This window comes from Bison bison, unplaced genomic scaffold (genome assembly GCF_000754665.1).
Source record: "Bison bison bison isolate TAMUID 2011002044 unplaced genomic scaffold, Bison_UMD1.0 scf7180017864251, whole genome shotgun sequence".
In the NCBI taxonomy this organism is placed as follows: Eukaryota; Metazoa; Chordata; class Mammalia; order Artiodactyla; family Bovidae; genus Bison; species Bison bison.
Window position 1 is genome coordinate 1851968 of NW_011494823.1, and position 13933 is coordinate 1865900.

Consider the following 13933-nt stretch of genomic DNA (forward strand, 5'->3'; position numbering starts at 1 on the left):
AGGCGGGCCCGGCCCTGCCATCCCTCCTCCCTGTCGCCTCCTGCCACTTAGCCAGCAGTGGGTGCCGACAGAGTTTGGAGATGGATGGGGAGTATTAGTGGCCACATAGGGAAAAGATTTGCCCGTTTCGTGGCAGAGTCAGGAGCATAGATCCATCCAGCCCACACATCTGGTCACTTCCACCTGGATCTGGGGGCACGGCCTGTCTTGGGCAAGCTCTTGTCAAGGCTCTCCCAGTCGACTCCATCACCATCTCTCAAGAAGTCAACATTCCTGACTGAAACAGACAGATGCTGGCCTTTGCCCAGACACACGGCTGTCTTAAGGATGGCAGAATGGTTTCCTTTCAGTCATGGGCAGGAATGGGAAGTTGGCATGGGGTCTTGTGCAAGAGAAGATGTGGGCAAGACTTCCCCCAGTTCTGCCCTAGGGGGACATCCTCCTCTGTGTCTCAGACTGAAGTGAAGTCTGTTTTGGAAACTGCTGAGGAGGCAGCAGACAGGGCGTTCTCTGCCCTCTGGGGTTCATAGTCAGATGGAGGAGGCACGGTCTTATTCAGGAGAGGCACCAGTCTGATGGAGGGCAGGGGGGTGGTGAGCGGGGAGGTGAATGTGGCTTCTGTTTCCTGGGTCTTCTTATCTTACAGAAGGGACATAGCCCTCTTGCCTTCTGGCAGCCCCTTGTCTGAGGGTGGAAGCATTAACTTCTTCTGCAGGGACCTCCTATCTGATGGAGGAGTCGTGGCCACTTTCTTCCCCTGGGGAATTCTTATCTGATAGAGGAGATTCGACCTCTGTCCTCAGGAAGGCCTCTTGTCTCTCTGATGGGAGAGGCTCATCTTGTTCTCTCACTCAAGAAGCCCCATTTGACAGCTTCTGCCTTTGCTCCCTGTCTTCCTGGCCTGATTCATGGGGAGCCCTGGCATGAATGGGGAGGGGAGGACTCCCCCCTCCCATGGGGAGTCTACAGGCAATAGCCACAGAGACAGCTGGGCAGAATACTGGGCTAGGCTGCCATGGGGCAGGGAAGAAGGGGGTGCTTTAGAGGGGCTCCCCTAGCAAGTAAAGGTGACACGGAAGAGGCTTCCTATGTGGCAGTCTGATGGAAGGAGGTGGCTGGCTGTGATGAGTAGTCACTGAGGGTAAAGGGGGAGCCTCCTCCAGGCTGGAAAGCAAAACTCGAGGGTCACTCGGGAGCCCCTGTCTGCCTGCAGGCTAAACTGCTATGGTGGGAAGGGCCTGGGAGACCCTCACCTTCTGCCTGTCTGTGGGCAGGCCGAGTGCTCTGAGCCCAGAGACATCCGCCCTCCAAGACCCGAGAAGCCCAGAGAAGAGGAAACAGGACGCGTATCAGGAACGCCTTTTCCTTTTCTTTGTAACTAACCCACTCACTCGGGGCTTGGGAGAGCCAATCCTGGATCCTGCCGGCTTGCTCCGGCCTGCTGCTGCTGCCTGCAGCCCCCCGCGCTGGGTTTTCCACGGCCTCCCTCCTCCCCACACCGCCCCCCACCTGCCTCGGCTTCTGCTCCTGGGCTGGTCCCTTAATTCCACTGAGACTCAGGGCTCTCATCTGTAAAATGGGGTAAGACTTCCTATCTGCCTCCTGAGGAAGTTTGTTTTGTCCTCTCTTTATAGGATTTACATAGTGCATTCCTTTATCTCTGGGATTCACCTTGAGCACTTCCTGTGTGCTGACCTCTGGGGTGGGCGGAGACAGTGTACGCGAGGAACAGGTGTGGGCAGACAGGAAGTCTGTTTGGGACTTGTGTGAGGAGTCTGGGGACATCGGAGTACACATGTCCCAAGGCTAGTGGCTTTGGGGTCAGAGAGGTTCTGGCTGGAGACAGAGGTTTGGCTTACCAGCATCCGGTGGCAGCTAAAGTGGCCGGGTGGGTAGAGTCACCAAGGGAACTGCTTGTCATGGGTCCTGGGAGGGGGCGGAGGTCAGGCCCTGGAGGCTACAGCAGAGAGCTGGGCACAGGGCAGGGATGGGCCATCACTCAGCCAGGGCTCCAGTGGCCAAGAGAAACGGGCCTGGGATGGGGTCACTGCGTGGTGTTCATGGCGGGTGTCAAGACCTTTGCTTTGGCAGGCTGGGTGTGGGGGTCTGTGGGAAAGACGGGCCTTCGGATGAGGAGGCAGTAGTTACTGCAGAGGTGCTAGACATCAAAGAAGGTGGTCAGTCAGATTGGCATCCTCTTTTCTTTTTGGCCTCACGGTGAGGTATGCGGGATCTTTGTTTCCTGACCAGGCATTGAACCCATGCCCTCTACAGTGGAAGTGTGGAGTCTTTACCGCTGGATTGCCATGAAAGTTCCAGCTTGGCCTTCTCTCATTCTCATGATTCAGTTACTCCCCTGCTGGCTAGAGGGCTGCCATGGGAGCACTTGTGTATTTGTGTGGTGTGTATGTGGTTTATGTTGCGAGAGTTGTAGATGATGTGTATGTGGGGCGGGTGATGCTGGTGTGCGTGTGGAGTGTGCTTAGTATTGGTGTGTGTGGTGTGTATAAGTGTGTGGGATATGTATGTGGTATGAGGTGTGAAGCATACATGGGGTGTGGTGCAGGTGTGCATGGCGTGTGTACATAACGTGGTGTGTTTTACATAGGTGTGTTGTCTGTAGATGTGTGTGGGGTATGTGTGTCTTTGGGTGTGTGGTGGGTATAGTGTGCATGGTGTGTGTGTGTGTGTGTGTGAGGTGTGTAGAGTTTGTCCATATGGCCACATTCAGATCCTTGTTCCGCAGTGCATATGGGAGGCTGGTGCTGAGTCATCTGCTTGGGCTGAAAGCTCAGAAGCATCCACCAGACTTGTGGATTTCCCTTCTCTACTCAGGTCGCCCCCAGCGGTGCACTGGTAACAACTGGCCATCCAGAAAAAGGGGGTGAGGTGGGGATATAACGTTTGCCAGTTCCTATGTTTGTCAATTCTCCCACCAAGGACATCACCCTACTAATGTGATGTCATTGAACATGGAGTTGGGAAGAGATGCACAGTGGGACTCCATCTTTATAGTAAAATTCAGTAAAATAATAGATAGTAAGTGATAAGTTTTGAGTATGTCTTCCCTTTGATTTTTAAATATTTTTCATATTTATTTGTTATTTTTGGCTGCACTGGGTCTTTGTTGCTGGGCAAGTGCTTTCTCTAGTTACGGCGAGCAGGGGCTCCTCTTTGTTGTGGTGGCTTCTCTCGTTGCCAAGTACAGGCTCTAGGCTCCTGGGCTTCGGTAGTTGCAGCTCCTGGGCCCTAGAGCACAGGCTCAGAAGCTGTGGCACCTGGGCTTAGTTGCCCCGTGGCATGTGGGATCTTCCCAGACCAGGGATGGAACCCGTGTCCCCTGCATTGGCAGGCGGATTCTTAACCGCTGGACTACCAGGGAAGCCTCCCCCTCTCTGTTTTTAATATAGTTTATTTAATTGTCATCTTGGTTCAGGCTGTCACACCATCAGCACAGTTAACATTTGGCCTTGAGGTTCTTAGTTGGGGGCAGGGAGGGGGCTGGGCTTCATTGCACGCACAGCATCCCTAACCTCCACCCGCTAGACACCAGTAGCAGCCCTCCCCCAAGTCGTGACCATCCAGATGTCTCCAGACACAGCCATATGTCCCCTGGGGGGAGCAAATTTAACCCAGTGGACAGTTATATAAACCCCAGTAGACAGCCATTGGCAATGTTTAACAACTAGATCACAGAATTCCTACAAGTGTGACAGTTGGCTCTGAATGAGCCTGTACCAGCCAGTTTCAGCACATCATGACCACTGTGTCTGGCTAAATAGAAGGCCTAGGTTTTTCTCTCCACAGTTCTTTCTCTGGAAAGAGCCGCTACCCTAAGCTGTAGCTGCCAGTCTGGACAGAGGGCTCTCTGACTGCAGAGGGCTCTCAGCCCCTGACTGGTACCCAGAGTGGTTGATGAAGCGTTGGAGACCTACCACTGTGCTGAACTGTTCTGATGTTCTATGAAATGTGAGAATGGTGAGGAAAGTAATACTTCTGAATTAATATTTAGTTTTAATATAATATGCTCTTCCCCAAAAGTTTATATGTTCAAATTGGAAAAACAAACAAACAAACAACTCTGTCCCCCCCAAAGCATCAAGCAAATAAAATTTTAGATAAAGTCTTCTCACAGGGAAAACCATGGCTGCTGCATGTCTGGGGCCGCCCTGCATGTAAGGTGCTCCTGTTAAGGTTGCACACACCCGTGTCTCATTCTGGTGGCCGGGCTGTCCACCTCTAATTTGCCTCTTGGCTCAGGTACTGCTTTTACCCATCTTCAAGCTCAGCGGTCGGCTTTTGTTTGTTTGTTTATTCATTCATTCAAAATATTTACTCAGCACCAATTATATACCAAGGAAGATGATGGAGAAAGGGGTTCCTGCTCTCCAGAGTTTGTCAGTATTTCAGCTCCATGCCGTCCACTGGGGAGCGGAGATGTGCAGGCTCGTGTGGGTGCTGAGGGGACACAGACAGAGTGGAGGAGGGGAAGAGAGACGCGCGTGTGTGTGTGTGTGTGTGTGTGAGTGTGTGTAGGACGGCGGTTGTGTGCCTGGAGCCGAGCTGGGCACACCATACACTGAATCATCCCACTCGCCTGCTGTGCTTCTAACAGAGGGTTTTGTTTCTTGGTGGAGGATCTCTCTGTCTCTCCCCCTGCTCCAGAGTGTAGGTGCTCTGGAGACAGGACACAGGGGCCCGTATCTCCTGGAGGTAAGAACAGTGTCAGGCTCAGAGATTGGAGAAACAAAGGAATCAAAAAGCAAGGAGGGGAGTAGCCAAGATGGGTGGCAAGAGGGAAGGAGGAAGGGGTCAGGGCAAGGCCACTTTAAGCTGAAGCAGTCAGGGAAGGCTTCTTGGATGAGGTGGTATTTGGGAGGAAGGATGGGAGGGACTGCAGTGGGGGAACCGGTGGAAAGGCTGTTGCAGAGAGAGGGAATAGCAGGGTGTGTCCCTGGAGATTTCCGGAATGTGAGGGTCTAAACTAGAAAAAGAATATCATAAACTGCTGTTTTCTATCCAAGACAGGGAGGGAGACAGCCAACTAAAAAATCTTCTCTGTCTCCAATGGAGGTAACATAACCATCCTGTCCCACCTAAGGGACATCTGGGCAAGAACTCTCCACTGGGCTCTGGAGGGAAGGCAGAGTGATAATAACAATAGTCATCACCGTACCAATGACGTCCGTCCCTTTATCATTCCCTACTAGGTCCCAAGGCTTTGTATACGCCTTCACCTGTAGGGTAGACATCAACCCCATTTTCCAGACAACTGAAAGCATGCTTCAGAGAGGAAGCGAAAGTCAAGGTCGCGCAGGACCCAGGCGGGGTCTGCTTGCTTCAGCGTCCGCACTGTTTCCTCTGCCAGCACCCTTCCCTTCCTGCCTCTTGACCCCCGAGAAGGCTGGACAGCATTCAAGTGTGGTCTGTGGGCTCTCTGGGGTTCAGCTGTTGGCCTGCTTGGTGAAATTTTTATTAGCCTTTGATTTTCGGACCTCTGGTTTTATGGGTTACTAGAAAATGGGCCAGGCTTCTTTAAGAAACTCCCCCCCTACCTCCGTGGCCACCTGGTGGCTTTTCTCCTCCCTCCCTCTGCAGCTCCTGAAAGTATTCACAAATACGGATCATGGCTAGAAAAGTGGACACATGAATGTGGGCAGGAGGCTGGAGCAATAGCTATGTGCCTCGGAGCCTGTGAGTAGTCTGAAGTCCTGGAGCTCGACTTGGCCAGACCCCCATCCACTGCCCCTCACCCCTCGGGCCTGTACCCAGAGAAGCAGCAGCCTGGGGCTCTCCTCCGGGTCTGCGACTCTGGGCACACCAGTCTCTCTGGGCCTTAGTTTCCTGGCCCAGGGGCAAGATTCTTCTCTCTCTTGGGCTTCAGTGTCTCCATCTGGGAAATAAAGCGGGCTGCATGCTCCCCAAATCTGTGAAACGGGTGACCTTTCCTATCTTCCTGCCTCCTGCCCCTCTCCTGGGCTGTCCTGAGAAGCAGGTGCGCTAATGGTGGGTAAACAGGAAGGCAGTGTTCCGACACAGGGAGGGCTGTTCAGTCCTGGAAGAGCAGAGCAGCCTGTACACAAATAACCCCACTACCAGGGAGAGTGTGATAAGGGCCCTAGAAACCTCTTTGCTGCCACAGCCACCTGCTCCTCACACCTCCTTGCTCCCTGATGGCTGTTCTCACACCCAGGAAAGTGGGTCAGAATGTAGGGCAGGTGTACCTGAGGGCGAACGCCCCCTTGCAGGTCCCCACCCTGCCCAGCTGACCATGACTGCCATCAGGGGCAGGGATGGGGAAAGGGGTGGGGTTATGGCATCTCTGCATCCAAGAGACAGCCCCAGCCATTCTCTTCCCCACTAAGTGTCTATGGCTCTTATTGGTTTCTGGATATGGTCTGAGTTCCTTAGTCTGGCATTTGAGACCCTGCACACCTTGCCCAGAGCCTGGGGATAGGAGATGCTCTGTGACTAGCAGGGTGGTGAGTGGACCCTTCTCAGGCCTGTACTCCTCCCTGGTACTCTTCCTAGGCACTAGGGACATACTTCAGATTGCCCACTATCTCCCAAACACTGAGTGGATTCAGTTGCCCTCCCCAGGCCTCCACGAGCAGTGCTGTCACCTCTTCCATACCTGTGTGTGTTCTTGAAGATCCCCCTCATTGATATACTGCCTTCCTTGAAGCCTTTCCTGGTCCCCCAGACAGAACCACACAATCCCATCTATAGCGTAGTATTGTGAGTGGTGAAAAGTGTCATCTCTGGAGTGAGACTGCCTGGGTTTCAGTATCTAGCTGTGCCCCTTACTAGCTCTGTGACCTTGGGTAAATGACTTAGACTCTCTGTGTCTCAATTTCCTCATCTGAGAAATTGGAACTATAATCATACCTTCTTAAATGTTGTCGGAAAAACAAGTGAGTTCATGTTTAAGACACACTTAGAGCAGTGACTGGCACCTGGTTTCTCTCCTGGAAGAGATTTCTGTAGTTGATGGAGATTAATACCTGAAGTTTTCCCCACATTCACTGTATTCGTAGCATGAATTTTCGGATGCTCACAAAGGCTTGAATTGTTGCCAGCGCTCTCTCAATTCACTGGCAGTGAATCCGCATTCGTGGATAATCTCCTTCGGATGAGTTTTCTGATGTTGTGTAAGACATGTTTGGCTAAGTGATTTCCCATAGGTGGCCCATTCATAGGGTTTCTCTCCCGTATGAGTTTTCTGGTACTGGCTTTGAGACTTGAAGTTATTTAGGGTTTCTGCATCTCAGGTTTCTCCTTTGAAAAATGGGAATGTTAAGATGGAATAATATCTTAATATGCTGAAGTTCTTAGCAAAGCACCTGGCTTACAGTGAAAGCTTAATGCATGGTGGCCGTTGTGGTTGATGGGTTTGTCTCACTTGGCTATACCACAGTTTTTTGTCAGCAGTGACCATGAATTATTCATCTTAGTGCCTGCAGAGCCTGGCAGTGGTAGGAGTGTGTGAATGTTTACTGGATAAGTGAATGATAAATGGAAGAGTCATTGGTCAGAGCTGAGCAGAGGCCCATTTGGATGTATCAGTTATCTTCCTGGCTCACCCTGATGCTGGCTGAGACCCTGCCCTTATGAAGTATTTTCTAAACCCAGTGCCTATTGATCCTGACAGCCAAAGAGAAGCATCGATAGGAGAAATCTATGGAGTCCTCTCACCCAGGGCAAAGGATCCTTACCACCACCTTTTGAAACTTCATTCATCCTCATTCTTGACTAATTCTCTCTTAGGGCATTCATTCAAGAACATTCCACCTGTATTTATTTACTGAGCACCTCCTTGGCCCAGGCATCATGCTGTGTCCCCAGGGATCCAGTGTCATAAATAAGGCCTCCACTCTCATATAAGTTTTGTAAGGGAAGCGCAGGGCGAGTAAACAGATTTTACAGTGTGTAAATGCTGTGATGGGGATGCACCGGGTGTGGGAGTCAGGGTACATCTAATCCTGACTTAGGGGAAGTCAGAGAAGGAGAACACTGAGGAGAAGGCATGGTGCACAGTTGTAACAGCCGACACAGCGGGTCTGGGGAAGGGTCCGAGGAATCACAGAGACATGGACTCGGGATTGTAAAGTTGCAATATCAGAGATTCTAACATCCATTCAGAATGGATGGATGGATAGGATCCGTATTTTCTCTACTTCACTTACAATATTTTTTCATTAAGACATGAGGCGTATCTTGTTAGGGAAGCCTTGTATCTTTATGAAGTAATTGGTGCTCATTGTACAACATGGAAAAATAAGGGATATAAAGGAGTGAGTGGGTGGACAGATGGAGTATTCTTTAACCCCTGTTAACATTTGGGCACATTTCCTTTCCTTATATTCATTTATTGAGTTTGTTTTTAAAACTGAGATATAGCTTACATACCATAGTATTTGCAGTTTTAGGGGTTTTTAGTATTTTCACAAGGTTGTATAACCATCACCACTCATTCCAGAGTTTTCAGCACCCCAAAAAGAAATTCCTACCCATTGGCAATCACTTCCCATCCCACCTCCCACCAGCCTCTGGCAACCACCAAACTGCTTTCTGTCTCTGTGTAGTTGCCCATTCTGGACATTTCAAATAAATGGGATCAGATAATGTATGGCTTTTTGTGTCTGGCTTCTTTCACTTAAAATATAATGTTGATCCTTTCAAGGTTCATCCATGTTGTAGCATGAATCAGTGCTTCATCCCTTTTTATGGTTGAATAATATTCCATTGAATATATATGCCACAGATAAAAAACATATTCATCAGTTGGTGGCATATGATGGTTATGCATAATGCCACTATGAACATTTTTGTGTGTGTGGACATCATTTTCGTTCTCTTGGGTCTCTACCTAGGGATGGAATTGCTGGGTCATAGGTTAGCTCAGTGTTGTTGAGAGGAACTGCCAGACTGTTTGCCACAGTGACTGCACCACCAGCAATGTGTGAGGGCTCCTGTTTCTCCACATCCTTGATAACACAGGTTTATTGTCCTTTTTTTTTTATTATAGGTCTCCTACTGGGTGTGAAATATCTCACTGTGGCTTTTTTGTTTGTTTGTTTGGCCACGCTTCATAGCTTGTGGGATCTGAGTTCCCTGACCAGGGATCGAACTGGGGTCCTTGACAGTGGAAACACAGAATCCTAACCACTGGACCACCAGGGAATCCCCTTGTTGTGGCTTCAATTTGCATTTCCCCAGTGACTAATCATCTTTTTATGTGCTTACTGGCCACTTGTATACCTTCTTTGAAGAAATGACTATTCAAATTCATTGCTTGATTTTGATCAAGTTATTTGCCTGTTTGTTGTTGAATCATAATAGGATCTTTATATATCCTGGATACTAGACTCTTACTAGATACATGATTGGAAAATATTTGCTCCATTCTGTGGATTGTTTTTTTACTTTCTTGACAGTGAGCTTTGAAACTCCAAAATTTTTAATTTTGATAAAGTTCAATTTATCTACTTTTTTTAGTTGCCTGTGCTTTTGATGTCATGTCTAGGAAACCATTGCCTTATCCAAGGTCATGTAGATTTATACATATGTTTTCTTCTAAGAGTTTTATAGTTTTTCCCTTTTCTCTCTTTCTTTCTTTTGCTGGGCCTTGCATCATGTGAGATCTTAGTTCCCCAAGCAGGGACGGAACTGGTGTGAGGTTGAGGGGTTTATTTTTTTGCATATGGATATCCAGTTGTCCAAGAATCATTTATTGAAAAGACTATTTTATCTCCTTGTCTTTTTGTTCCCTTGTTAAAAATCAATTGGCTGTAAATATATGGGCTTAATTCTGGACTCTCAATTTTGTTCCATTGATTTCTATGTCTGTCTTTATGCCAAGATCACACAGTCTTGGTTACTGTATCTTGGCAGTAAATTTTGAATTTGGAAGTCTGAGTCTTCCAACTTTGTTTTTTTTTTTCCCAAGATTGTCTTGGGACTTCCCTGGTGGTTCAGTAGTTAGGATTCTGCTCTTCCACTGCAGGGGACACGGGTTGGATCCTTGGTCAGGGAACTAAGATCCACAATACCTCAAGGTATCGCCAAAACAAAACAGACGAAAAAAGAGGGCAAAGTGAGACAGAGACACTCAAGCAAATAATTACAATAAAAATTATATTTAAAAAAAGATTTGTCTTCACTATTATATTTCCATATACATTTTAGGATCAGCCTGTCAATTAATGCAAAAAAATCCAGCTGGAATTTTTATAGGTGTTGCATTGAATTCATAGATAAGTTTGAGGAGTGTTGCCATCTTAACAACCTCCAGTCTTCTTTCTTTTGGATATTTATTGAGTATAAATTTGAGCTCATGCCAAACATACTGTTTTGATTCCTGATTTCTGCTTACTATTCTATCATAAGCATTTCCCTGTGTTACGAAAGATGCAAGCATAATTTAAGTGCTATGCAATATTCCATTGTTTGGCTGTACTGTACAAAATGACAAACTCTTGAATGTTGGGTAATCTATCCAGGAAGGTGCTTTGTTCTGGGTCCCTTATGATGCAGGCTTCTCCCTACAGGCACAAATGAATATTTGGGAGGGCTGGTAGCTCACAGAAAAGCAGCAGAATCAGAAAATAGCATCTAACAGGCTGCACAGACACTGATAGAGCATGTTTGTTTTAGGCATGCTCTCTGCAACAGTGGGTTTTAAACATTAAAAAATTTTCACCACGATATTCATTTTACATTGTAACTCAGTTCACCTGAAATAGAAATTTTACTAAATGATACTTAAATTTTTAAAAAATTAGTCAGGAGAAGCTGGTCTGCTGTAGTTACAAATAACCCCCAAATCTTAGTGGCTCAAGAGGTTTCTCTCATGCTACCTGTCTGTCATTTAGCAGGAGAGCCCTGGAATTTAGTCTCTGAAGGCTTCCCATCCAGATCATTGCTGGTTTCAATGACAGAGGAAAGAGGACATGATAGGCAGAAGAACCGCGCCCCCACCCCCCACCGGCCCCCACCAACAATGTTTACACCATAATCCTTGGAAACTTTGAATATGTCATATTATGTGGCAAAAGGGGAATTACAGGTGCAGATGGAACTGAGTTTCCTAAAATCAGTGGATCTTAAAGTAGAGAGCTGCATGTATTCATGCAGTGGGTCTCTAAATGTGGAAGAGGGAGGCAGAAGAGGAGGTCAGAGTGATACAATGTGATAAGAACCTAACCTGGTGTTGCTGGCTTTGAAGATGGAGGTAGAGGCCTTGAGACATGGAATGTGGGTGGAAAGGGCAAGAAAACACTTTTATTCCTAGAGCTTCTGGAAAGGAACGCAGCCCTGCCAACACCTTGATTTTAACCTGTGCGTGCATGCTCAGTTGCTCAGTCATGGAGGAATACTGGAGGGGGTTTCCATTTCCTCCTGCAGGGGATCTTCCCCACCCAGGAATCAAATCACCATCTCCTGCATTTCCTGCATTGGCAGGCAGATTTTTTTTTTCTTAACCCCTGAGCTACCTGGGAAGCCCCATGATTTTAACCTAGTGAACTTCTGAACTTAAAACTGTAAGATACTAAGTTTATGCTGTTGTAAGCCACTAAGTTTGTGATCATTTATTGTAGCTTCCATAGAAAATGAATATAAACAGCGTGGGGTCATCATGCACCAGCCCTTAAATACTTCTGCCTGGAAGTGACATATGGCATTTCTGTTCCTATTTCGTTGGCCAGAGCAAGCTGTATGGGCATATCTAACTTCACAAGACTGGAGAAATTTGGTCCACACATATGCCCAGCCTTAGAGGGGATAGAATATTGGTAAATACAATAATATCTACTACTTGCCATCTGCCATTCAACAACAACAACAGCAAAAGTGCTAGTGGCAATTCTATAAGTTGATTTCATTGTCAACTAATGGATTGTGACCCCTGGTTTGAAACACATTGCTCTGACCATGCCTGATGAGCCACATGACACACCCTTCACCTAGCTGATTGGCCCAGGCATGGGACACGTGACCAAAACTGACCAATCAAATTCCTCTCCTGGGAATTTGGAATTGGGCCATTCAGCCAGTTAACAGTGGGAAGCAGAGCAGAGGCAAAGTAGAAACAGGGTCAGAGTGAGAGCCACATGGAAGCCAAAATAATGGAGGGGCAGAAAAGCCCTGAGTAAGCAGAGAGAGTTGGTCCACAGAGACAATGGAGCAGCCGCAAGGAGAGCAGCGCAGGCAGGAGAACATGCGTCTCCAGGGGGAAAGGTGGAGAGAGAGAGCCGCCGCCTGAGAGGTTGATGGCTTCCCTGTTCCTGGCTCCAGCCCCCGTGCGTCCTGCCTGCATATCCTTCCCGTGAGATTTTTGCTTACTTCTTTACTGTCTCCTTTTCTTGAGCTCTGCTTGGTGGGTATCTATTCCTTGTCTCCAGGGAGTCTTACTCAGCTAGAACGCCGCTGGCATTTCTTGTATGAGACCCAGCTTTGGCTCTGAGGATCAGGCTTGCGGAGCACAGATGGGACTTGGGGATGAACCAAACCCAGGCATCCCACAGTCTGCAAGTTTGCCTTTGACTTGAGTCTTGCATGTTTGTGTTTGCTCTTCAAAGTGGACAGACAGAAGCCATCTGTGAGGTGCTGCACAGGTGGGGGTCCTGGTGAACTGGAAGCACCCCTACACAGGCCTTTTTTTCTGACAGTGTTGGGGGTCAGGAAGCCAGTGGAGTTGTTTCAGGGACTGTTTGGCTGTGGGACAGAGTGGAAAGGACACAGGCTTCGGAGACAAGCAGCCATCATTCACCTCTTTGAGCCTCGGTTTTTTCATCTCTGAAATGGGATTGTGGAAGGATCCACAGCAGTGTTCTGGGGAAAATACTCAGAGACATGACCATGACAAGGGTGTACAAGCCTAGAGGGCACGGGCAGCTGCTGCTTTTGTTGTCTGAGGAAACCATCAGCATCCAGCTCCCAGAGGATGTGGCCTGGGACTGAGTTAGCAGTAGGACGTCCCCCAGTGCTGGGCGGGCCGGGCTTCCTGCCCCAGGTCACCTTCACTCTCCTCCTCGCCCCTTACTCACTCTTTCATTACTTCCCCCTCCTCCTGTCAATTCCCTTCTTTTCTGTTATTCTTGATGCTGATAAAAACATCTGCTTTAGGAAAGCAGCAGGGTTGAACATAAAATTACCTATCTCCTTGTATACTGTCAGAAGGTAGACAGGCAGAACTGGGTCTGAATCCTGACTTATTAGCCCTTGCTTGCTGTGTGCTTCTGGGAGAATTCCTACATCTCTCTGAACCTTAAGTTTATTATCCATAAAATAAGAATTATAATGCTCATTTCACAGTGCTGTAATGAGAAGTATTAATTGGGCACTCAACTAATACTAGTTCCTTCTTCTTTTAAATGTTAATTATTACTTTCTTCTTACCCGCTTTCCTTCCCTCTTTCCCTATCACTCCTCCTAGCTGCCCCCTGCCCCCCAGTCTCTTGTGACCAGGGTGCCCCTAGTCCCTCTCAGGGCTCACTGGGATGGCTTCTCCTGACTCAGTTCTTTGTGGCCTCAGGCGTTTGTGGCCTCTCCTTTCCCTCTGACCCGGGGCTCCCAAGGGATGGACTGAGGCTTCTAGAAGCAGCGGGGATTCGGTGGCATGTCACTTCCCTGGTCTCCTCTGCAGGTCCAGCCTTAATTTGGGAGCTGTTGGTTCAAATCGTGTCATCTGTATTTTTTTTTCTCACTTTAGTAATTATTATGCCTCAGCTGACTGTGGCATCTTCACACTCCAAACAATGATAAATATTTATTAGGAGGAGAAAACCCAGAACTCCTAGGGGAGGTGGGGGAGGGATATGCTAGGCTTCTATTTGCAGGCCAAGCTCAGACCCATCAGTGGTCTCTTGGGCCCCGGAAGTAAGGGGTGGGAGTGATGGGGGGGTGGGGGCGTGCTATGGAGGCAGGACGG

General features: G+C 48.3%; 1 protein-coding gene across 4 annotated transcripts in view; it reads left to right on the forward strand.

Moving 5' to 3' along the window:
- The window catches only part of ARRB1 (arrestin, beta 1), a 49019-nt gene that overhangs the window by 3967 nt on the left and 31119 nt on the right, over nucleotides 1–13933 (forward strand). The window contains exon 1 of one of the 4 annotated variants that reach the window (XM_010847571.1): nucleotides 985–1581. The exons of 2 other annotated variants lie outside the window; for them this stretch is intronic. In XM_010847571.1, the coding sequence (XP_010845873.1) occupies nucleotides 1577–1581 (5 nt within the window). In that variant the 5' untranslated portion in view covers nucleotides 985–1576. Of the gene's footprint in view, nucleotides 1–984; nucleotides 1582–11500; nucleotides 12329–13933 lie in introns of those variants that run through there. One more of the 4 variants, XM_010847569.1, reaches the window with a different exon arrangement.